Genomic DNA, 24724 nt, shown 5'->3' on the forward strand with positions numbered 1-24724 from the left:
TTCAAAAGAACTGCCCTTCTTTTTTTTGACAAACTCCTTATCTTTGCTTTATTTAATCTCACTTGCTGTTTTATCCAGCCCCCCACCCCCTCATTTTTATGTCTTTTATGGTTTCTGTCTTGAAAATCCTTCATCTAATTTTGGTCCTTGTGACTCTGAATTTGATTACCAGCGATGATGCGATAAACTGTTGAGGTTTGACGTACTTTTTGAATGTAAAAAGCTTGTTACTGTTACTGCCTCTCCCGGTTATTATTATTTTGTATTTATTCCTTGACTGTGCTTAATAAAGGACGAGATAACTGAAATGAAGAGAAAACTCAAGATCATGAACCACCAGATTGACCAGCTGAAAGAGGAGATCAATGGGAAGGAGTCCGCTCTGGTGAAGGAGCACCTGGAATATCAGCGGATGGAGAAGGAGAAAGAGGCTCTCAAGGTAGGCCTCCCAAGAATGCCTCTTCTTTTACATCTCCTACATTATCTTATTTAAAGCCCTGAGCTGGTGTATCATTATGTTATTTACGGCAGAATCCACAATTCAGAAATCCTGAGAGAGATGCATTTTAAAAAAAACGACTGCGCCCCCCCATCAATTAAGATAAAGATTGCCATCTACATAGTCAATATCTTATAGGAATTTCATTGATATTGTAGCCTACAGCAACGTAAAGTGTACTGTATTCATTGTGACGACAGGATGAGACACAATTGCAGTTGTCAGCTTGCGCCTGCATATAAAGTGGATAAAGGCAGAAAGAAAGTGACATGGGAAGTAGAGACACAAACTGATTTACGTTCTAACACGGGGATTGCACAGTAGGGAAATTAACAGCTGAGTACATTAGTCCTTCATAGTCTTCAGTCAAGAGACAGAAGGAACATTTCAGTTCACACTGTTCAGCTACCAAGAAAGGATGGATTAAGAGTTAAAATTTTGTCTGTGCATCCTAAAGTATTTATTTTGGTGCCTTTTTGTAATGGTCTTATTAAGAGTAGATTCTGCTAGTATATTGGAGGCATTAAAGTGTACATAAATAGATAAAAACCTACCCTGATATTTGATTGCAACCTTAAACAATAACAATTTGTATGTATTTGTATTAAATCGGCTGACTAAATTATAAGCATAACTGTGTGTTGAATAAAGATTCTATACTGAAAGGGGATGTATGATCATGATACTGGCTATGGGTTATATAGAGAGATTTGAAGATCATGGATTTGAACCTGCATCTTTGTGTATATGATCACCAAACAAAAATATTGTGTCCAGGATGCACCTAAGTTGCACTAAACGTGATTGCAGTTACTTATAGAATTGAATATGTCAACCACTGATGCACACTTAATATAGAAAGAAATCGAAACGAAACTACATTACATTAATTGCATGATGGCTGTTGTCTGAACCATTGTAAATGGAAGAAATATCTCTCCAGAGTAAGGATGTTGTAGAGTATTTACAGCAAATCATGTTCATGAGATGTTTTACAAAGCGATGCCCCATATCTCATTATATCTCCAGAGAGCCAGTTTCATGATGGTTATCAATCACCCCAGTACTTAACGGAAATGTGTTTGTACAGTATTTGATAAGAATAGCTATCCGTAGGGGCAACCACAGCTGAGCTAATTTGTGAGAGAGACAGTCTGACAGTCTAATGGTCACCCAATCGTTCGTCTGATTAGTGTACGAGTTAAAGATCATAACAAAGTCATACTTTGAACAGTGCTTCCTCTGATCATTTTGGTTACCAAGTTGAAGAGATAAAAAATATAACTAAGGAAAAGTCCTGCAAATTCGTTTTTTTTTTAACTTAAGATTACTTAAATGCCTGATACTTTTTGGAATGCAGTACATTGTTTGTTGCACGCTGTCTTCATTTAGATGGTTTACTGAAGGTTTTTGTGTGGGGTTGGACATGACATCTAGGGCTCTAAAGGCATGTCTCAGGAAACGGTACACAGGGTTACGGTGTAAAAGACGTGCTTTTATTTATATACACAGTGCGCCATGCTTAAAATAAACAGACATACAAAACATAAACAAAACACTAGGTCCTCTCGAGCCTAAACTCAACTCAGCAAACAGGTCCCTGTCTACACAATAACTAATAAAGACACAAACACTTACAAACAGCAAACAATCCAAGTCCGCAATCAGTGTCTGTTGTCAAGTTCAATAGTCAAGTTGGTTTCCATAAACAAAATGCTTTTTTCTTTTTCGCTCACACGCTTCAGATTCTACTCCTCTTTCTTCACAACAGGAAGTCACTTTCTGTTTTATCCAGGGGGGATTTATCACCCGGGGTCTGTGGAGGTGAGGGCAGTTTGGGGCCACGCTGCCCAGTATGGCATCACAGTATTTAGATGTGTTATTTAGAGAAGCAAGTTAGAGTATTGCAGTGCTGATGGTGTTAAAGATCTACGTTTTTATAATAGCTTTGATACAGATTGAGATCTCTAAAGCTGGTCCCATTGCAAGGATAGATGTTTTGGTTGGCTACTCTAGACCTGTTTTGTCATCGTACTCTATTACCAGTGGCAACATCTACTTAAACATCTTTGGGCTGAATCTGAATGACACGTTAGAAATCAGACTCCCTTACCTACCGCTGTGTAGTCAGTGTGTGACACTAATGACTGAATGAAATAACATCCCTCAACACACCTTCCGGCTGCTTGTGGATTTTGTGACTTGATATTTTGCCAGAAACGAAAATTTCAATTAAAACTCACTATAAAAACTGGCTGTTTTTAAAGGGAGAAGTCAACATACTTTGGTTAAATATGTAAGTTTTAAGAAATATAATTTTCAGCAATTAGTAGTGCATATAATTACCTTTTCTTTCCCCATCATTTTATCTGGTTGCACTGAGAGGAAATATGTATCTTTTCCTGAGGGTTATTTGTGAAAGTAGACAGCAGTAAATCAGATGAGCAACTGACTAATTACTTGTACCGATAACAGTCTCAAGATATTTCTTGGGTGTCTTTGCCTGGAGTCAGAGCTCTAATATTTATTTTTTCCATTCAGTCATCTGCATCTCCAGAGACCTCCACTTTTCTGTTTAGAAATAATTAGCCATTTTTAGTCAAAAATAAATATGAATAGGAATACAGATTGCACATAATGGAGACCAGATTTATTGTTTGATATTGTTTAGCTTTATTAGTGCTTACAAAGCGAAGACTGGGTGGTTATCTTACAATGCACAAACTCAGTGTCATTTTACAAGCTTTATAAAAAATAAAAAATGGGGAGGTGCAATGATTCAAAATATAGTCATTAAGAAGCAGCTGGATCACATTAATTATATTTCCAACATCAGTCTGATTTCAAGCATAAGGTGTGATTCCATACTGAATGTGCATGTTTAATGCTGAAATGCCTCTGGATACGAGGACGCAATTTGCACATTGATGCCCCTCCCTCTCTAAATGTACAGGATGCTTATAAACATCCCTTTTTTATTATGTATTTATTTATTTATTCTTTAAAATTCACACACAGAAACGATGACCTATTGCTGTTTTAGTTGAGTAACCATTGTGAATGCCAGTTAGGCCAATCCAAATTATAGAACCTCTGTCTTTTGTTTCTGAGGCTGCTGTATCGTTCTGGATGTACGTTAAAAAGGAAGAAACAAAATCTGTTTTGATGTTCCAGGGTGCCAGAGGGATATGATATAGTATAGGAGAAAAAAGCAAATTAAATGGAATCTGAGTATTGGACTAGATAGCCTAGATTTCTGTTCTTTGTTTGATCTTATGCTGCTACTTCACCTTTTTGTTAATGTTGAAAATATCTCTATGTCAAAAGCTTCAATTTTCTTCTTTTACTCTTTTGTCACCTGACAAATCGAGTCCCAGTTTATCTGTCTTGTCACTACATCGCAGTAATTTTATTTTCATGTGTGTGTGCAGGAGCAAGTTGGTGAGGCCAGTTTTTCTTCAACATGCCACTCTTTCCAGTTCTCTTCATTTATTCTCTATCACTTGTACAATCTCCAGACAGCATGACAGGATACCCCTGTAAATGGGAAAAAATCTCTTAGTGCTTTTTATCTAGCAGAAGTATATTTCACTGGAGCTCAGCTACTGTGTGTCCTTATCACTGATTATATACTTCATTTTCTTGCAATCTGTGAATCACCGTGTCTTGATAGTCAGCCACGATACCGGTCCCAGCCTTTCTGAATACATCAAAAAGCACCAGCAGAGAAATTATTCACTGTCACCTTTTTTGTAATGTTATATTATTCAAAATTAGTTCCTTTTGCACATGTTTTATACAGTGCAAAATCTACACATCATTTTGCCAGCACATCAAGGATTTCAATGTCCTTCACACAACTTTTCCGAGTCTTGTTCCACAGCAGTTTTGTTTGATATCTGTCTGGAAGCTGCAGACATGTGACTCCAAGTTAATAACTAAAGTTTTCAGACTGAATCGCTCCCTTATCTTTAACTTTCCTCACTTCTGTCTTTCATCTAAGACTAATTGTATGTCATCAGAGTTGTTAGGGTATATGGCACTCTGCATGTCCTCTGCTTGATCATTAATGTGTTGAACTTCTTACTTTGTTTTAATTGAAGCAGTTTCTTTGATTTGCCAGTGATTTTATGTAATCACCTTCCGTCATACAATTAACACACATTTCTATTATTTTCTTTTTGTAGATTTCTGCGTTCATCTAATAAAATGTAACTGATTTAATAAATCATTTTGTGAATTTCCTTGATAGGTTAAGGACACGTATTATATATGTATAGGGTTCTTAGGAAAATAGAATAACATTTTTTGTCTTTTTACATTCCATCTAATTTGCTCCATCTCATCAGAAATACAACTGCAATCAATTTCGATTTAGCTTAGGTTTCAGATAAATACAAGTTAAGATATAGGCTAGCAGCATTTCTACCACTACCGTCTTTCCCAGACAATAAGGATTAGAAGTTTCAAATGAAGATGCTGTAGACAAGTACCATATCTTCTAGGGTGATGCCTTGAAAGGTCCTTTTACATTTTCTTTTAAAGTCCAATAGCAGGTTCTGCATTTAGATAAAAAAGGCAGAGAATGTAGTGCTTTTGAAAAACTATTTTTGTTTTGTTTTTCTCGTAAACTATACTAAGCTCACATCTGTTTTACAAACAGTGGGATAGTTTTGTTTTGCTTATTGTGCTAGACTATTTTACCGTGCCGAACCGATCATTCTGTAAAAACTTTAAAAGAGTCATAAATGAGAGGAAGCACACTTGTGTTCCATGACGTCTTTCAGAAATAGACAGGAAGCTTGACATGAGCAGCTGTGAGAAACAAACCCCAGTCCTCCAAAAATAAATGTGTTAGCATTTTATGAAAAATGTGTACCTGCCTTTCCCTTCTCACAACATTTAAATGTATCTCTACAACTGCCCTGCAGGGGTCACTTTTACCATGTCCTCCTTTCTGCCAGAGTGAACACAGCACGGACAGTTTGCTGGCTGTGCAGAGGTTGCAATGGAAACATTATTTTATTTATTTATTGCAAATGCGTATTAACTCAGAATGATCTGAACATTATAACTATTTTTCCAGCTTGTCTGCTTCATAAAGATAATTCAAACAGGGAGACAAACACAGCAGTCTGTATTCTCCATGTAATTCTGGAGTCCTAAGCTTTTCTTTGAGACACTTTAAATAATATTACAAATTACTCCATAATGTCTTGGAAATGTGTTTTGGATTTGACATATTTGACATATTATAAGAGATCTGTATCTGTGATAGACCTCTATTCATCTGTATTCAGTTTCTATTACTTGAAATGCTTGTCGGGGTTTAATGTGATTCAGAGATTAAATTGTTAAAGTATGTTGAGGAAGGCCGGACCATTTACTTTGGGGATTCCACTAGGCTGAAGATACATCGCCATTAATGATAGGCCTGTGTTATGGTTTGTAATAGGGCATAGTGTGGCTGCAGACTCATGACAAACTTGAGTCTTGTCTCCACTGAAGTCTAACCTTTGAGATTGTTCCAGTGTTTGACAAGTCTCCCCATCACTTCACATGTACTTGCTTCTCTTATTTCAAATGTAAATAACCAGTACTGTTTAGATAAAATTGGAATCCAAAAATTTACTTTAAAAGGTCATCCTTCTCTTGACTGAGCATTAAAAAAAAAAGACTTCCAGTTCCTTAACAGCCATTTCCATTAATTTTTCAGCCATGCTCTGTCAACGTACTCAGTATTTAGCCATTGTCAGCATATTAAGCCTATGACAGGATGTCAATAGCTCCTTGGGAAAATGGTGACAAATTTGGACTCGTCTACTAACCTGACACAAAGCTGTCATATCATCCTTTGACGGTCCTTTGGCTGTCTAATTTTCAGTGTACTACCTTCATTCTGTCAGAGTGCTTTAGCATCATCCACTATCATTCAGATGGCAGCTTTGAACGCTTCACTGCTATACCTACTAAATTATTCTGCAGTAAGGTTCCCCCACAGGTTGATGTGATATTAGTCACACGGATTTGTGGCCTGAAAATCATCTTTCCCATATGGGGAGAGCTGTTGCACTGATTGCTGAAAAGATTTCTCCTTTATTTTAAAATCAGTCAAACATTAATATTTTTTTCTTCTACATACTTGTCACATTTTTTCGGATCCATATTCTGAAATAATTTTATATACATCATATATGGTTGTTAGTTTCTCACAATGGATAGGGGGCGGCATAGTATAGGCGTTATCTTTCACTTAAGATACAAAGCACGTATTTTTTCTAAAATAACATAAGAAAAAGACTTAGTAGGCTTGAGAATGTACAGGATCGTATTACACTATGAAAAGCCTTTGCTTTCCCATTTCTGCAGTGTTTCACTCACTTACGCTTGGGTTAGCTTCCTGAACAATGTTTTTGTTTGTTTTTGCAGAAGCAAATTCATACTGCTAAAGAAGACTTTACGCTCCTGTAAATGAGACATATCATAAAATATTATGTATGTATCCCTGCATCCTGTTTGAAAACTGATTTATTGCACATTCTGTAAATGTAGTTAAAGGGCACATGGTATATAAAAAAAGTCCTTCTGGGTCTTCTAAATCGTAAATCCTTACAATTTCCTTTTTCCATGTCACGTCTGCAAAGTTCATTATTTTATCTTGCCATCTTTCATGTGGTCGCCTTCTAGGTCTTATTCATCTGTTGGGATCCATTCAGTAGCTTCCTGTGTCCATCTTTGACCTGTTCTTGCAATGTGTCCAGCCCATTGCCATTTTAACATTTTCACTATCTCGATGATCAGTTCATTTATTTATTTTTTTGTATCTCTTCTTGTTATTCCAAGCATACATCTGTCCATGATTGTTTCTGTTTAACTTTTTTTGCATTTAGTGACCAGGTTTCAGAGCCATAAATGAGCACTGGTAGTAGCTTATGAATTGTATCAAATGCTTTTCTCTTCTGGCAAATTGGTAGATTTCCTTTCTATTGCTGTGCTGTTCCTTCCAAATTCACTCCATCCAGTTTTGATTTCTTCCATTTGCACTGATTTGTTGTCCAAGGTAGACATAACTTTTGACTTTTTCAATATCCATTGATCTATTTCAATTTTCTTAGGTTTAATAAAGATGTTAAACATGACTTTCGGTTTTACTCAAATTCATTTTAAGTCCAGTTTTCTTGCTTGCACCTGAGAGTTCTTGAATTTGAAGCTGCAAATCCTCAGGTGCAAATATGACGATGTCATCTACACATTGTAAGTTGTTCAAATAATCTCTGTTTAATTTGATTCCCATTTGTTTCCAGTCAAATGTCTTGAACACTTCTTCAAGAGTTGTTGTGAAGAGGTTTGGAGAGATTGTGTCTCCTTGGCATACTCTTGATCTTGTAAATGTCTTTGTGGAGTTGAGTTGTTGGTGTGGCATTGTTGTAGATATATTAAGTTTATATATTATGTTTCCTCAATGTTTCGATGCCTTAGAGCCCTGATGACTGAGCTTGTATATATTGAATCAAAAACTTTCCCCTAGTCAATAAAACCCTGGCACATCGAAGCTCAAATTCTCTGCACCTTCCCAATACTTTCAGACAATTTATACTCACTTCTGAATCCTTCTTGCTCTCTTGGTTGAGTGAAGTCCAGTATGTCTTGAATGTGATGTGTTAATATCTGTGTAAATACTTTGCATAAGAAGGAAAGTAGACTAATGGGCCTATAATTCTTCAGATCTTCTTTGTCTCCTATTTTGTGAAGGTGAATGACAGTTGCATTGTTCCATTTATCACGGGTTTGTTTAATTCTGAGACACTGAACAGTTTTGCAAGAATCTTCTCTGTTTCTTCTCCAGCTTCTTTTAGGATCTCAGCTATGATTCCATCACCTCCAGGTGCTTTTCCATTTTTTATCTTCTTCCATTTAGACTACTTCTTCTGGAATCACAAATTATATCTATATAATATATCATTGGCAAGCCTTGCTGTTATGTAGGTTAACAAAAGATTAATGTGTCAGGGATGAATGCATCTGCAGTTGTATATATTTATATTATGAAAAATCAATTTAATACATTTTCTATGCTCAGTCAATCTCTCACTCTTTTTGTGTTCTTTTTATTGAGTTTTTACAGCAGTTGACACAATACCAAACAGAGACATAGTATGCATAAAGCCGTCTGCTAAGAAATAAATAAATAAATTAATAATATGCAAGTCCTAGATACAGCTTAAACTAGTTTAGTTCTGTCTGCTTTTGTTTTTCCCCTTAAAAAATACAGAAAATCCAAAAATGAAAAACATGTATATGCACTATTGTATATTGGCAACCTGCTCAAGGCAAAGAGGAGAGGGTAAAGTGCACACTGGCTGGTTCCACACTGAGGTTGAAATATTTGGACTTTGGTTCAGATAGAAGCAAGGGGGGAAATGTACAGAACATTAATCCAAGACATAAAGGTGGTACCAAATTCAAATCAATGTTAAAAAGACATTCCCATTCGTCCCAATCAAATGTTCTCAGCATCGATGACCTCAGGTAGTGGCGTTTGTAGAGGGAGTGTAAATAATATTGAAAAGCCGTCTGAGGTTAAAAGAGGAATGTTGGTTTTGAATAAATCCAGTTTGATCTGGGGAAATTATTGAGGGCAAGACAGACTTGAGATGCAGGGCTAAGATTTTATTGATTTTAAAAGAGATATGGGATTTTAGGACCACTTCTCAACCCGTTTGTAGTTAGTACTAAGAGAAGGCAAGGGCCCCCAGACCTCACCTGAATCCCTTTATGATGTTAGCCTGACATTGTAACACAATGAATATATTTTAGAACCAGAAACATTTTTTCCTAAATAAAACGGGATAAAATGCAATGCAAAGATGCACTCTCTTTAGCTCCGCAGCCTACGTCCTTTTTTTTCTTCTAGTTTAAAACAAAATGGCAAACGCTCGAGAGAGTGCATCATATCTGTGCTCAACCTCACTCTTGTTCCTTTGTCCATACTATGACACTCGCCTTGAACCTTCACCAGAACAATGACACATGCTGACAAGGAAGGAAGGGAAATAAAATATGATAACCTAAAAACTCTGCATTTAAATATCTTGAATCAGAACAGTACTTGGCTAGGATACCATTATCCTTTAATTAAAGACTGTCACCATCTGAGCAAGAAAGCAAATGTCTAAGTCATTGAATAAGATGTATCCTTCTCATTTGACAACAGTGACAAGGTTGTTTTCAAAGCAGATCAGAAACTGTATATTATTATGCCTTTATCTCCATTCAGAGGATATGATACAATAAAACAGGCAAATTGCCTTATCATGATGGGAGGATGTCAGAGAAAATGCAGCTTTATCAAAATGTCTTTAGCAGTAAACTACTAAAGTTTGTATCTTCCACATAGTTGAATAGGAACTCTGCTAATGGCATCTATTCTCCTTAGAAAATACATCAAATTAATCTGGCTTAGTATTTAGTATTCAGTGCATTACTATGAATAAGATCAGCTCAGTTGTTCTGAAAAACATATATTATACCATATCATTTACTTTGTACGCTGACACAGTATCATGCACAGTAGAAGCCAAACTTAAATCAAGGTTTTTGATAGTTTCAAATATATATATACATATACACTTATGTATACAAAAGTAGCATGCTTTAATCCACCAACTGCTCACATCACCCCCTGTCCCCTGTCCCCTTTCCCCACCCCTTCCTCTCTTTGAAAACAATGATGTAGTTTCTCATGAATTGATTAGCATTTTAATGAATGGTATACAAGCTCAGATCATACAAAACATGGTCATGGATAATACGAACTATAGCTGTTGGTTCCTGTGGGTTCTCACAAAAGAGGTTTGGCTGATTATTAGGCAGTAACAAGCCCGCATTGATTCTGAAGAAATCTTATTACATGCTTGGTCGCCTGTCTCAAAAGGTTTCTTGTGGAATTAATAAAAACTTGCTTTAAACAAGTTCAACACTATTAAAAACAATCCCTGACATTAAGGGACCAAAGTTACAGCAGAGCTTTTGCAGAGGGCTGCCTTTTGACTGTTGGTTGATGTCATTCTTGTTTAGATGGGAAAGTGTAGAGTTTCATATACATCCTGTTTCAAGCTTTAGTACCAACCCTGAATAGTAAGCTGAATGGAGAATTGTGCGTTTCTAGCATGCTATTAACATGACAAAGCATATAGTAGAGCCAAATTGGTGTTTTATTAGTATATAGACAAAACAGTAGTTCTAAATAGTATTGTGTAGCAATGAAGCCCTTTGGGAAACAGTCGCATATTTACATTATTTTCCCCACCACACATACCCATTACCAGTAAATCAAGGTCTGCACTTTGTGCATGGGACTACTATATTCATGAGTTCATTTTGCTAAAACGTCAACAAACTTACAATGGTGGAGCATTCTGAGGCATTCTGGGAGAGAAGCCAGCTTGGCTGTACCTGACCTGTGTATAGATGAAGAACTTTAGCCTCTGCTTCTTATCAATTTGACACTTTTTCAAAAGGCTTTTAAGCGGTTCTCTCCCAATAAGAGGGGGTCAAGAGAAAGAACAAGTTATACAAAATGATCTCCTTTGTTGCATTATGTGCTCAAACTGAGAAGTGGCCCATATGTAATGATAACTTGAAGATAAAGAAATATAAATGGAGCTGCTCTTTTTTTTTGTACTGTCATAGACATTAAACCCAAACATATTTCCTGTCCATAGGCAGAGCTGCAGAAGATGAAACAGCAGGCTCAGGAAACAAAGGAGTTCATTAACAACCAGGAAGCAGAGGAGAGAAAGTTACTCCAGATCCTAGCTGATGCTGATGCTGAAAGGACCCGACAGAAGAAAGAATTGGATCAGGTAGGGAAAGGGTTCTTGTTTCAATGAGCTCTGTGTTCACAGCCGGATAAAAGGGCACAGCTTGGTTTGTATCCAAGTTCATTAAACCCATAAAGCAAGCTGGTCTGTAGCTGAAACAGTGGCCATTGGCTTCTTATGAAGCAAAACTTCAAGTGCTTTTTCTTTTCTTTGTATGTATCACACAGCTTGCGATTATTAGATGGTATGTGTATTAAAATATAGACGTAAAGCACTTTTCTCATAACATGCTGCTTGCAGTAATAGAAAGAAGGAGCTTCTATTGCTGTTTTGCGGTCCCTTCAAGTTTCATATTTCAACTGCTTCAATTTCTTCAAAATATGAAAACCTAATGTTTCCTTATTAAAGACATGCAAAACTTTGTGTGTTTTGCCTGAGAAGCAATTATTTTCCATCAACTTCCTCAGCATAGACTTGCTGCTACAGTTCCCACCAGTTGACTACTTTAATGATCCCTTATTGATTCTCCCTTCAGGTAGCTCTAATTTGTATGTTAAAGTGATATCAAATCTTACACAACCTATTTCTTCTAAATTGTCTGCCTTGATGACTGTCTTTGGATTTTCTCACAGCGGTGAAGTTATGATTAGTCTTAGGATGTTTATTTTTTTTTAAGTTGAAGCGGATAATAAAGTTGTTTGCTTCATAGTTTGAGCAAAAATAGCTCAAACTATGTTTATAAAACCATTTTATTTAATTTTGGAATATGTGGATGTTGTAGTAATTCCTGTTATTGAGTATAGGAGCAGATTAGGTTTTTATGCAAATGTCAAACATTTTAAAGGCAATGGCATCTTTGTGGAGTGTGCAAATGTGTGTTGCTTTGTTTAGGTCATCAGCGAACGTGACATACTGGGCACACAACTAGTGCGCCGTAATGACGAGTTGGCGCTCCTTTATGAGAAAATTAAGATCCAGCAATCGATGCTGAACAAAGGAGAGATCCAGTATAACCAGAGAGTGGAGGACATCAGGCTGCTGAAGATGGAGATTAAGAAGCTGAGGCGAGAGAAGGGCATCTTAGGCAAAACTGTAGCCAACGTGGAAGACTTTAGGTAACAACCCTCACTGCCCTTCCTTATCGTTCCCTCACAGATTCAGTGCTTTACCTCTCCCCCGACAACATGTTTTATGAAATATAATAAGGGGTTGCAGGGGGATCAACTTGCTTATTCTATCAACTGGGTATGCCATTTTGTTTTCCTTTCTTCTCATTATATAAAGAAATCATATTTCTGAGTTGAGTAATGCGACAGCTGGCTTAGCTGTGCTGCAGGGTAAAAGTGGAACAAACTTTCCAGTTGGTCATTGTATATAAAAATGGATCACATTCATGTATTTATGGTGCAGTTTGAGCATGCATTTCTAGTTTAAAATATTCAAGAAAGATTCTCCTCTATAAAAGGACTTATCAGATAAACCACACCCCATCCCCCAAACATTTCGAGTTCACATTTTACTATTAATGTGTTTATGAATGTTTTTACACTATGGTAAGTCAGGGGTCTGACCTAGGAAAGCAAAGCTATAAACATCTAAAGTGCATTTTTCCTGTGGTACAGATAATTTGAGATAATTACTTTTTGAAATATGTTCTCCTTATCAGCTGAAACAGCACAAAACATTTGGCTATTCGATACCAGGCGGTACGGAATTGCTTTGCTCCTGGAACCATTTAGGCTATTTTGATTTAATTTGGAATCTCAAAAGCAGATACGGTCAAGGCTTTTCTTTAACAGGTATCTGCCCAGCAAGTTGAGGCAATTACTAAAGGTCACCAAACCCAGTCCTCCGATATAATGTATTTTTAGCAAGCAGCTCAACTGTGCTTTAACTAATCGCTGTTGTACGGTATTGTCCTGGAATGACTCACTTTAGCGAGTAGGGCACTCTCATGGGAGATTTAGTGTTGCGGCTTGGGCACTGATTTTTTATTTTTATTTTATTTTTTCAGATCAGTGCCCACACAGTATCCAAAGGCTGCATGTGTGTGTCTTTAGTGATATAAATGTATAGAAGAGTTTCCCAAGGTGACACTGCTGCAGTTGTGTTAACCTTTCAAGTTAATTTGAGTTTTTTGTTCAGCTAACTTTCACATTTTCAATAAAGCCTTTCAGTGTGAGCACCACATACTGAATCTGAGGCACCCTTAGCTTGTACCGTGTAGCCAATATTCAGTTTACCATAGAGCCATTGAAATTTCCCCCACTTCAAAGGCAGGTTAATGTACCTGTTTGTGACCTGTACTGCTTCTAACATTGGACATTCATCCTTTTTTTTAGGATTTTACAGCACAGTTTCTTTTCAAAATGCACTGCCATTGTTTAGTGAAAAGAGCAAAGCAATCTGTTGGAATGTGTTGATTGTCACAATGCGAGGGAAATCAAGTGTATCGCAGGCAAGAGGACCAAGAGAAAGAGTCTGCTTGTGCGTACTTCAGTCACACTGCCTTTTTAAAAGCTCTTTTATACGTAAACAATTACTCAGTTCTGATAAGAATTAGCATATTCTTTCTGCTGAGGGTCTTAAATCTAAGTCACAATGACCTACTTTTGCATTAGTTTTAGCCCATGATAGATTAGGTATGCCATTAGAAAGCTGAATTAGATTTGGTTAATGTGTTCGTGGATATTTGTTACAAGAAGTTGTGTCAAAGCAAAAGCGCATTCTTTGATACTCAAACTACAGCAATGATTTCCCCCTTCTTTCTTAAGAAGAGCATCCACATGAACTGTATTTCAGATTGAATCGGCTGGCCTTTCTGTGACAGATAATTTTCAAATGATTTAAAAAGAAACATACTCCTCTAGGTAAATAGGCATCAAACAGAGGTATAAATCCATATCAATTTTACATTTATGGTTAATAAAGTCTGTATATTAGGCTACATGATATCAAAATGCAGCCTCTGATGTTCTTTTGATATCCTATAGATGTTATGATTGAGTTCCAATGTTATGGACACCTGAAATTTAATCCTGTCGAAATGACGTCTGACATGTTCACATTTTGGTGTAACCTTGCAAATGAAAGGGACTGAAAGTGGGAAGTAGGAAATTGGAAATGCAGAAAGATGAGAAAGATGAGGAATTTAAAATGTCTTGAGGGAGGGATTTCAAGCACAAGTTTGGTCACATTCTCTACCAAATCAAACCAAACCACATCAAGCTTCATTGCCACCTTTTTTTTGTGTGAATGGGCAGTGATATCATTAAGGAAGAAGTAGAGAACTAAAGTGGCAATAAAGTGAATGTGCTTATAGTGAAGGAAAACGAGCCCTGGAGACTAGAACAGTATGCAAAGTTACTTGGCAGGGTCTGGTGATTTACACCAATGCCGACTATATGTAATGTGACATGACTTTTCTTCAGAAAATTCATGATTGTATCAAGGAACATTGGTGTGGTTCTTCAATATGTATTAATTTGATCTAGTTTGGTTGGTTCTGAAGGCTAAACAAAGTTGTCTGACAAGCTTGAAAGTGGCACTTTTTAGTATCTTACCTCCTTGCAATATTTATCTAGATTTCCTTCTTTGGAGTTATTTAATGTGTTTTAATTTCATCTTAGTGAAAACCTATACACAGATCTTCCAACTCTTCAAAATAAGTAGTCTCAACCAATTCATGCTATTGTACAAATAACAGCATCTTCTGATTTGCCAATGTACAGTTCAGAGTTAAGAAGTGTTTGAGAGTGTGACGTTCTGATAACCTTTTCAAAGGTAATTCTGGAAATTGAAGTTTGTAAGTCCTATTTATGAATAATGCCTTAAATTAAATCTTTATGTTGACCTCAAGCATAGCTTTTGATGTAAAGGATCTGGATAATGGTGCCACGTGGACAAAAACTAAAAATGAAATTATTCAAACATGCATTAATACATATACAGCCTTACCTCCGAAAAAGGGACTTTGTAAACACAACAAAATTAGCAAAAAGTTAAATACGTGATTTTGCAATCTCTGCACGTTGGTCTTACATTGTAAGAAAAGGCAGTTTTTACACAATCTTTGCATTTTCAAAGAAACACTATTAAAATATCTAAGAAAGTAGTGATTGTACGAAATGACAAACATCATCTTCAGATAACCAGCAGCATTCAGATAAATTCCTAAGTGAATTAAAGGATGAGCTGTTGACACTTGTTCTGCACACACATGTATCTTCTACAATGGCAAGCCAACACAAACCAACTACATCCGATTAATTAAACAGTCTTGTGATTAAAAAAACAACAACACCTCCATAATCCAATCCTGGCACATTTGTTGTATAATTAGTCTTTCCTATTTGTAGAGTAAAGCATGTATTTGACTCGTATACTTTTACATGGTTTAAGGGGGCTGATAATCTGAGACAAGTACATTTAATATTATTGAATTACTGAGTCACTTCATCATTGGTTGAGTAGAGTGGCTTTAATCAATGAAGATTATTCATTAGTTTCCCAAGATACAATTACAATTGCCTATATTTTATATAGTCCTTTACCAGTGACAGTTAAACTAGGTGAACCATACAGAAAACACCATATGTTATTTCGAATTGCTGTCTCATTAGGGGCAAAGTTACTTACGTCTTGCCTGAGTGGAAACATTGCAATGTTGCATGGCAGACAGCCACATGGATCCCTGGCACTTGCCTCCAGTATGTAAGAGTGTGGTCAGAACATCTTTCATAATTAACATATTACTGTGCTGCTCACTCCGATCTGCATGATTTCATCCTAGGACTATGTTGTTTGTGAAGCTTCCTCCCACACAGCCTTTTTATTAGAAGCATGATTTGGACTGCTCCAATTGTTTCAAAGACTAGGATGAATGGGATTGTCTCCAGCTAGATTTGGGTACCATTTCTGTTCATCAAAGCTATACTTGCAAAACAGCAACAGTTTAATTTGTATTTAGTTTTTTGTTTTTTTTAATTGACAAAGTCTTTAAATGATAAATGTAGTTGTTTTATCGTAAAACTCAATCATTAATATATATCTTAATAATGTTACGATATTGAAAGTCCTCATGTTCTAATTAATGTTCTTGATCTCTTTGAGATGAGGAACAATATATAAACTGGCAGTTGTCATTATTATTTTCATTATTACAAATATATAGTTCACAAAGGTTTGGAAGAATTTTGAAAATGGCAGCATCTTAGCTGCACACACACATGATGACAAAACCAGAGCAGAAGCATGGAAATTGAAAAGGCTGAATGAGCCGATCTTGTCTGGGCTGGCTGAAGGTGTTGATTAAACTTTAAGGCAGGGATATCAACCCTGCCATCTTGAATGAATCAATCCTTGCTTGCATCAGTTTCCTCGGTGCCACTGAATTTCAATGCATAAACTTTACGGAGGAAAAAAACACAAAACAAAAACAAAACTAATAATAGAATTGGTGTGTCTGGAAACTTTTGATTTTATAAACTTTCTTCACAGTTTACCAGGATGAAGGTATGGGAGATGTCTAATGTTTTGGGGGGATTTCACTTGATTTATTTGGCAGGAAAGATGTAGTTGCAAAGACTTTATCCAGTAGTAAATCCTTAATGCTCCTTTCATTAGAACATTTGGAAAACACTTGATGAATTATATATATTGCATTGAGTTTAACTGTAAGGCATCGGCTTGTTAAAAATGGTCTTAGACACATTCCAGCCCGATTTTATATTCAGGCTTTTCTGTACATCTACAGATGTTTTATGCATAACAAGTACACAATTAATTACCAAAGTCACGGCATAACAGTTTTATAAATGTTTAACCATTGTCAAATAATTTAAAAACACAAACAAGAATCATGCAATTGATAATATAAACTTATTTATTTATTTATCTGTTTGTTTTCAGCAATGTGTAGAATCATGATGTTCTGGAACTAATTAATCATGCACACGCTTCCTACCACAAGAGTAATCTAAGAACATTTTAGTTGCTAAAATTACATGTATGCATTCTGACATGGTTGTTGATCTCATTGCCTCGGAGCAATCATGGCTGATATGCCCATATACAGTGTAACCTATGTTAAAGTAAAACAAACAAAAAAGTTAAAAAGTCACATGTAAGATTGCTTCAGGGAATATCCTATACATAAAATCATCTTATTGATCAATACATTAAATTAGCCACAAGAGGAGCAAAAATCATTCTGTATTTGTGTGTTGAAATGTGCCTTTTACATTACTTCGATTTGGCGTTTATGTCAGATAACAAGTGAAAAATGTGCCTGTATATGTATCAATGTCCTGATAATATAAAATATATATATGTATTTCCAGAAGATATTTATTTCATATAAATATAAAATTGCATTGTTAGGTTTGAATAGTTTGTATGCAGTTATTTCTTTAACAGTTGTATGGATCATTAACCAATTACTTTCCCACATACCAGCATAAATGCTCAGTTTGAAGTAAAATATTTCCTTTTTGGAAGTAAATGGTTTTGCACGCTTCAGGCTAGTTTTTGAAAAACATTCTGTCTAGTGTTTTTCCAAGCATTGCCAAGTTGTGATGTTAATAAGACAGCAGATGGAGCTTTAAAGTGTGTTTATCTTAAAAAACAGTTGCAAAGTAGCAGGTCAATTGAAACCTATCACTCAAAGACAAATTGTATTAATTGGCTTCTCGTAAAGCCTCACCAAGTGTCAGACAGTATCTACTAAAATACAATATGATTTAACTTGAGAAAACATACTTTTACAAGAGACTGTGTTTTACTTGAACTGTTGTGAAATATGTATTGTGTTCCTTTATGGTTGTTTCTTGGTTTTAATCAAGATGAAATCTGAACCAAGGTTCCAGTGCTCTCTTCGGGTCTCGTGAACTGGTTCAGACCTGTTACATCAAAGTAATGGAGCAGAGAGTGGTGGATTCAGATGTTGTTGTTGTTGTTTTTTTCTTCTGTGTAATCCAGTTTAGAGGGCTGTACATTTTTATTTTTCCAATAGGATAATTTAAAAAATGGGCGGTTTCTCACCCGTGTTGTTGTGTGTTTGTTGCAGACGTGAAGTATATCACATGCAAAGGGAGCTACTTAAAGAACGGACCAGGTCCAGAGCTTTGGAGGAAGAACTAGAAAACCCCATGAATGTCCATCGATGGAGAAAGCTGGAGGTAAATGTTATGGGGAAAAGCAAAGTAGTCTAGGATATAATGTGTTTTCACAGGGCAGTAGATTATGTATTTGATTAAACACTTTTAAATAACTAAACTGAGTTATCTTTATTTCCTTTTACCTATCTAGTGTCATGCTTTTTTTGTAAAACCATGTAATTCAACCTATACAAAAGAGTGAGGAACACTTGCTCAATATATATGATGTATGTATGAAAGAGAACAAAGCTAGAAGAGGCATTGAAAACAGCTCAATTTGTATAAAAGCGAGTTTCAAGGGTATAGTGACTTAAAAAATCAGTGGCTTGGAAACATACCTACGTGTCTATAAATATATATATTAATTCGTGCATATGTAGATATTTTTCTGTTTATGTGACACTTCTCTTTGTCTTTAAGACCTTCTGTCAGAGGAATCGGTAGTTGCTCCACTTGAGGAAGAAAAAAATATTGCAAATCACTGTCTGGGCTTTAAGGGTCAGGCGCTTGATTTTCTCTCCCTCGTATGTATTAACACTTTTAAATGACTTTCCTCAGGCCAGCGACCCAAGCACCTATGAGCTGATCCAGAAGATTCACATGTTACAAAAGAGAATGATTAGAAAGACTGAGGAGGTGGTGGAAAAGGAGCTGTTATTACAGGTAAACACTTTGCTGAGAGATTCACCGCCCTCGTCCTGTAGGCTGCTTAACACCAGTTTCTTACTGGAGCAATTGTAAACAATTTTGGGTCGGGTCACTGCAGGGATCAGTAGCAACTCTTCCAGACCCAAACCGTTTATTTTCAATGTTGTCTAGCACACATTATAACCTGTGATCTCTTTCCACCTTGTGCACCTTGCAGATTTTTTAAAGATGATTTCGAAGTATAGCAGAAACCCTCAGCTATACATAACATATACCTGTATTGCTGTGACATAGCTTTCAAAATAAATTGTCTGTGTTTCTAGTATTTGTTTCTAAGGATATTTCAAAATCGATTTGGTGTTGATAGCCTTTTAGTGACATTATCATGGCATATGGATTTTTAGTTTCTAGCACCCTATTTCCTTGTATCAGATTTTCAATTACCAAATGCACAAACCTCGTTTGAAAAACTCACTTCAGAATACTAAGCTTCTCTTTTTTTTGTTCATTCCATGAAGCAATTATATATGCTCATATTTCACTAGTTAACTGTATGTTTGTTTATTATATATTTTCTGACTTGTTGACTGTTTTAGTCACTTGAGGAGTTGTAATTTGAAATTTTAGGTGTTAGTTCATAATGTTTAAATATGTAATGTTTACTTACAGAATGTTCTTTAGAAAATGTGAAAGACTATGCATAATTATGTTTTCATAAAGTCCATAAAGAATTGCCCATGGCCTGTAAAGAAGGCTTGGGAGAAGCACAGAGCTACTTTGCGTGTGAATTTTCCTCCTGTCCATAATAGGAGAGATTTCTTATTGCACTATCTTCCCTAAGCTGTTGCATTTTCTGAGCTGGCTGTGTCATAGACTGAATTGCCTATCAAAGCCCACAATCCGTGACTTGCTATTGAGTGTAAACAACCATGTCTTACCTAGTTTCTGTAATTTGAGACACTTCAGCACATCCACTGCTTGTTGCAAAGGCACCAAATGTGTCTGCAACCTGCAAGCATGTTTCCCTACAAACTGAGTACAAGCAATGTGGGACAAACAATGTAATAATGAGTTGATAACGACAAGGTAATAATGAGGTCAACTAATTTGCCAGATTACTAAAATGTTTGACTGGTGCTTTGAATACAGCTTTTTTTGGTTTTCACATGCACTACTGATCTATTTGATACTAATGTGACACCGTGCTCGTAAATAATGCATTACTGCTGCATTTGTTAAAATAATTGATAAAGGACACACAGCAGAAAACAGTACAGGAGAAATGTGTCAGCCTACCTGTGAAACTCTCTGTACTTCCTATTATGACAGTGTATTAAAGAGCCAGCGTGGGATTTTAAGTTGAACAAAATAGGTTATAAATAACTATAGTACCAGCAATCTCATGAGCCAAAATAACATTTTAAACATTGAATTAATCAGAATCCAGCAAACATTTATGCTTAAGTCTATTTTCAGGAATACACCCACATACGGTGCACAATCCTTTTGGATGTATGTGTGCAATACTCTGAATATGATGTTTGATAAACCAACTTTAAAAAAATTAATACATATTCACTTCAGACTGAAGTTGTTTTATATCCCTAATCGTATGAATATTTAACAACGTAGAAAGAAACATGACCTTATTTTGATTTAGAAATATTATGTGTATGTAGCCTACTGTATATTTTAAAAACAACAAAAAACTGTATATATTTTTCTGTAGATTTCAGTACAGTTTACTGCAAAACATACTTTCACACATGCAAAAGTCATGAACTCATCGATAAATGTATATGATTTACCTTAATCAGAACTGAACAAGCATCCTTCTAGAGGGACAGTCTGTGTGCAAGAAAGCTATGCAAATGAGATGTTCATGTTAAGAACTTTCAACACATTGTTCTGAAGCCCACAGTTTTTTTTCTGAATTATTTTCTTTTGTATTATTATTCTTTCTTATATATTAGTATTTGTCTAATAGTGACCACCAAACCAGATCTAACTGTCAGTTGCTGTCTTTAGTTGATTTTCTGTGTTTAAGGTACATTTTTCAGAAAATCACCTTTGCCATAGATTCCCTAAACTCAAGTTAGGTGTTGACCAGGTTTCACATTAACTTCTGTAGATGGCGCCAGAATGCCAGTACAGGCTAAAACAGCTATATGTAATACTGTATAGGCTATGCTATGTATCCTTTTAGCAACCCATATGCCAATCAAAGCTTGCAATTCAAAACAACAAACAGCGCCATTTGGTTATTGGCAAATGTTTTTCAGATGGTGCTATCATGAGTCAGTGTTTAGTGTTGAAATCGTAGGGTTAGGTTTAGGTATCTGAAGGCAGTGTGACATATAGGAAGGCTTAAAGTTAATTGTAATCTATGCTAAACCATCATCTATACATGAATTCTTATAAAAACAATGAAAAGTAGCCTAGATTCTGGGGAATAAATGCGGCATAGTCCAATCTGCTGCTAATATATCAATTAGTTCTTTGTATATACAATTATTGATTATACTTTCCTCCAGGCCACAGGTTGTACATGTAAAAATCACAGAACACATGCAGTTACAGATGTTACCCTGGTTTTGAAAAAGAGAAAAGTTTCCACCGGAGTGTGAACAATTTTTTCAGCAAACAACAAGTTAATTTTATATGGAACTTTTAAAATCATGAACTACTTCATTGGTACATTGGTTAAATTCAATGCCGTAACCTATATATAAAAAAAGAAATAACTACACATATATTCCCATTTTTCTATATGGTTCCTACAGATATATTTTGAACAATGTTTTACGTTTGCTCAATCTTTTTTATAGTTTTTGAAACAATAGTTTTGGGTGCATGATTATCTAAAAACAAAATGCCTTTTCAAGTGCTGAACTGCATGTGTTCCCTACAACAAGAAAAAATAATCCCTTTTTGAAACATGATACAAAAGAGAAAAAAAATCTTCTACATATTAAATCTGTTGCTTTTGGAGATTTTGGCATAAGTTTCTCGTTTAATGCATAATGAGTCACCCAAAGCAGTCACAGGCTTCCTGCTTTTATATGCAATCATCTCTGATTTGTTTCAGCAGCTCTGGCCTATCAAAAAAATCTCATATTTGCTACCGCTCTATATAGTTCTAGCTGAAGCTTATACATATGTTGTTGTTTTATACAAATGTTCTTGCTGGCTTGCAACACTTCATAGTCCTTGTCTTTGCCACCTTAATTAATAGTCCACATCCCCCACACTACATGAATTCAAGCAGAATTGTAAATGAATGAGATCTAAATGTAATCAAATACTCATATTATTTACAAACTTTTTAAATGTGCAAATGGTCTGTATTTGTAGGGTACAAGCAATGAGAGAATATTGTTCAGAGTATTTGTATCATTATTTTTATTGTATTTGTTTATTTATTCATTCAAAGCTGACAGTGCTTTAAAGTCTTTTATAGCCTAGTCTTTCTTCATCTTTATAGTCTTTTAACTGATGAGTCAGTTTTTGAGGTTATTGTTTGCACAGTACCTGCCTTTTGAGTGCTGTACAGAACGTATTTGGACTTGAACATGTTTTTTCTTCTTCTTTTCTTTATCCAAGGAGACACCATAGCTTAATGAGTCATTATGTGGGCATTTTGCAAAGGATAACTTACTAACATTTCTTTGCCAGATAACCTTGTCAGGTTCACTAGGGTGGTGGGTTTCTCAAGTCAGCATTTCCTTCTCTATCATTACTTTGCATACACCAAGCTGCATGAAAGATTCAGTTTACATTTACAAGAAAGCATTATGCTTAACCCAAGTTGTACAAAAGCATTTTTTTTAATGTAACTGTTCTTTTGAGTATGAATTTTGTTAACCATTCATCAGATCAGGGTTTTTAGTTTGTTTTCGTTTCTTGCCATTTGATTGGTGGGTCTGGTTTAAGAATGACACTTTTCCCAGAGATCTGAAATGAAACAATGGTCAAAGGTGATTGATTGACAATGATTTAAGGACGTATGCCTCATGTAACTGAATAAGAGTTGAGCTGTTTTGCATGGAGGTGTTCTTAATCCGAGGAATGTCCACATACCGTACATGCAGCAGCAAGAAGTTAATGGCAAGTGGATTACAGAACAGGTTTTAAGCACAAGACTATCCCTCATGGAACAGTTTACCTCTCATTGAACTAGCAGGCAATTGCATTATAGCCAAGACAAAGACTGCTCCCTGTGATAAATCATGTGAGATGCAGCTGAATAGAAAAATGATTTCAGAATTTAGGAGACAATTGAAGGGAAGGCTTCTGCTGTCCTTGTCATTAATGTTACATGAATGAGCTGCTTTGTGTTATTAGCACTTGGGGTGAGAACTCCCCCACACCACCACACCACACCACCTCCCCCATCTCTTGTATTTTTCCTTTCCCAGTGTGTGTAGTGTCCAAGTTGTCATTAAATATGGTTAGGGTGCTTTGAGATGCTCATGGTATTCCATTCAGTGTAGGATTTAAAATGTAATTTAATCTTGCAGAAATTGTTTGTAGCAGTCAGCTGCTGGTTTTTATCCTATCCCAGTTTTCTGTGTAAAATATTTTATTTATAATAACTGAACAAATCTAATGCTTTCCATCAAGCCTCAAATAAATAAACTGCTGTACCTGGAATGTGAAGTGCATGCTTTAAATATCCCCCACAATTAAAGAAACCAACAAAGAAGCAATAAAAAAAAAAATATATGTGTATGTCACGGGGAGTGCAAGACACGAAGGGGTCAGTTTTAGCCAGCAGGCGTTTTTATTCAGCATGCTCGCACAAACAAGAAATGAACGATATCCTCCTCACGGAGAACCCTTCAGACTCCGGGGAGGAGTTCTAAAAAAAAAATTATAAAAATAAACTAACAAAACAAACTAAGAAAAGAAAGGGAAATGAATAAAACAGGCACTGGGGATATTTCTCAAATGCTCCAAGGCAGGAAAACTGGCCGAGGTGATCTGGGGTCTTCTTGAAAGAAACGACAGGGAGGTTTAAATAGGGTGAAGCACAGCTGTGGCGAGTGCACTGATGGTCTGTCATCTGCATCAGTGCCACAGGTTGGTCTAAATACCTGGTTCAAAGCGCCTAACTGAGACACAGCTGATGAGAGACAACCAAGCCCCCACCAACAGCTGCGCCATGACAGGGAAGACCTGTCACAATGTATAATTAGCTTGCTTCGTCATGTTGTCTTATGGTTCCAACTAAATTAACAGCTTTTGAGAAAGTGATACCCAAACCTGTCTAATTAGTGGACATTACAGTCTAATTTGTGTCTAATACAGTTACTTGAAGATATTTTTTGTGAATACATTTTAGTTGGCAGTGTTTTTTTTTTCGAAATAAGACATTTTTTGAAGATATATTCTGTAGAAAATACACAATTATATGCAAATTCAAAGAACTATTCTTTCTGTTCTATATTATTAGACATTGTTTAAATGTTTCTTTATTTCTGCTACATGCAATAGAGCTGATTGTTTGGTACTCTATCTGAGACTCATGTGGCATCATGTTCAAGTGGTTTCCTTCCATTTACATAGTGTATGCCTAAGGCATTGCCCTGGGCTTT

The 24724-nt window shown here is 36.0% G+C and overlaps 1 protein-coding gene across 1 annotated transcript in view; it reads left to right on the forward strand.

Moving 5' to 3' along the window:
* The window catches only part of cfap58 (cilia and flagella associated protein 58), a 47675-nt gene that overhangs the window by 9177 nt on the left and 13774 nt on the right, over positions 1–24724 (forward strand). The window contains exons 11-15 of the mRNA XM_066693489.1: positions 293–439; positions 11224–11364; positions 12214–12437; positions 18389–18500; positions 19038–19142. Coding sequence (XP_066549586.1) covers positions 293–439; positions 11224–11364; positions 12214–12437; positions 18389–18500; positions 19038–19142 — 729 coding nt within the window. The remainder of the gene's footprint in view (positions 1–292; positions 440–11223; positions 11365–12213; positions 12438–18388; positions 18501–19037; positions 19143–24724) is intronic.

The sequence above is a fragment of the Amia ocellicauda genome, chromosome 20, assembly GCF_036373705.1.
Source record: "Amia ocellicauda isolate fAmiCal2 chromosome 20, fAmiCal2.hap1, whole genome shotgun sequence".
Taxonomy (NCBI): Eukaryota; Metazoa; Chordata; class Actinopteri; order Amiiformes; family Amiidae; genus Amia; species Amia ocellicauda.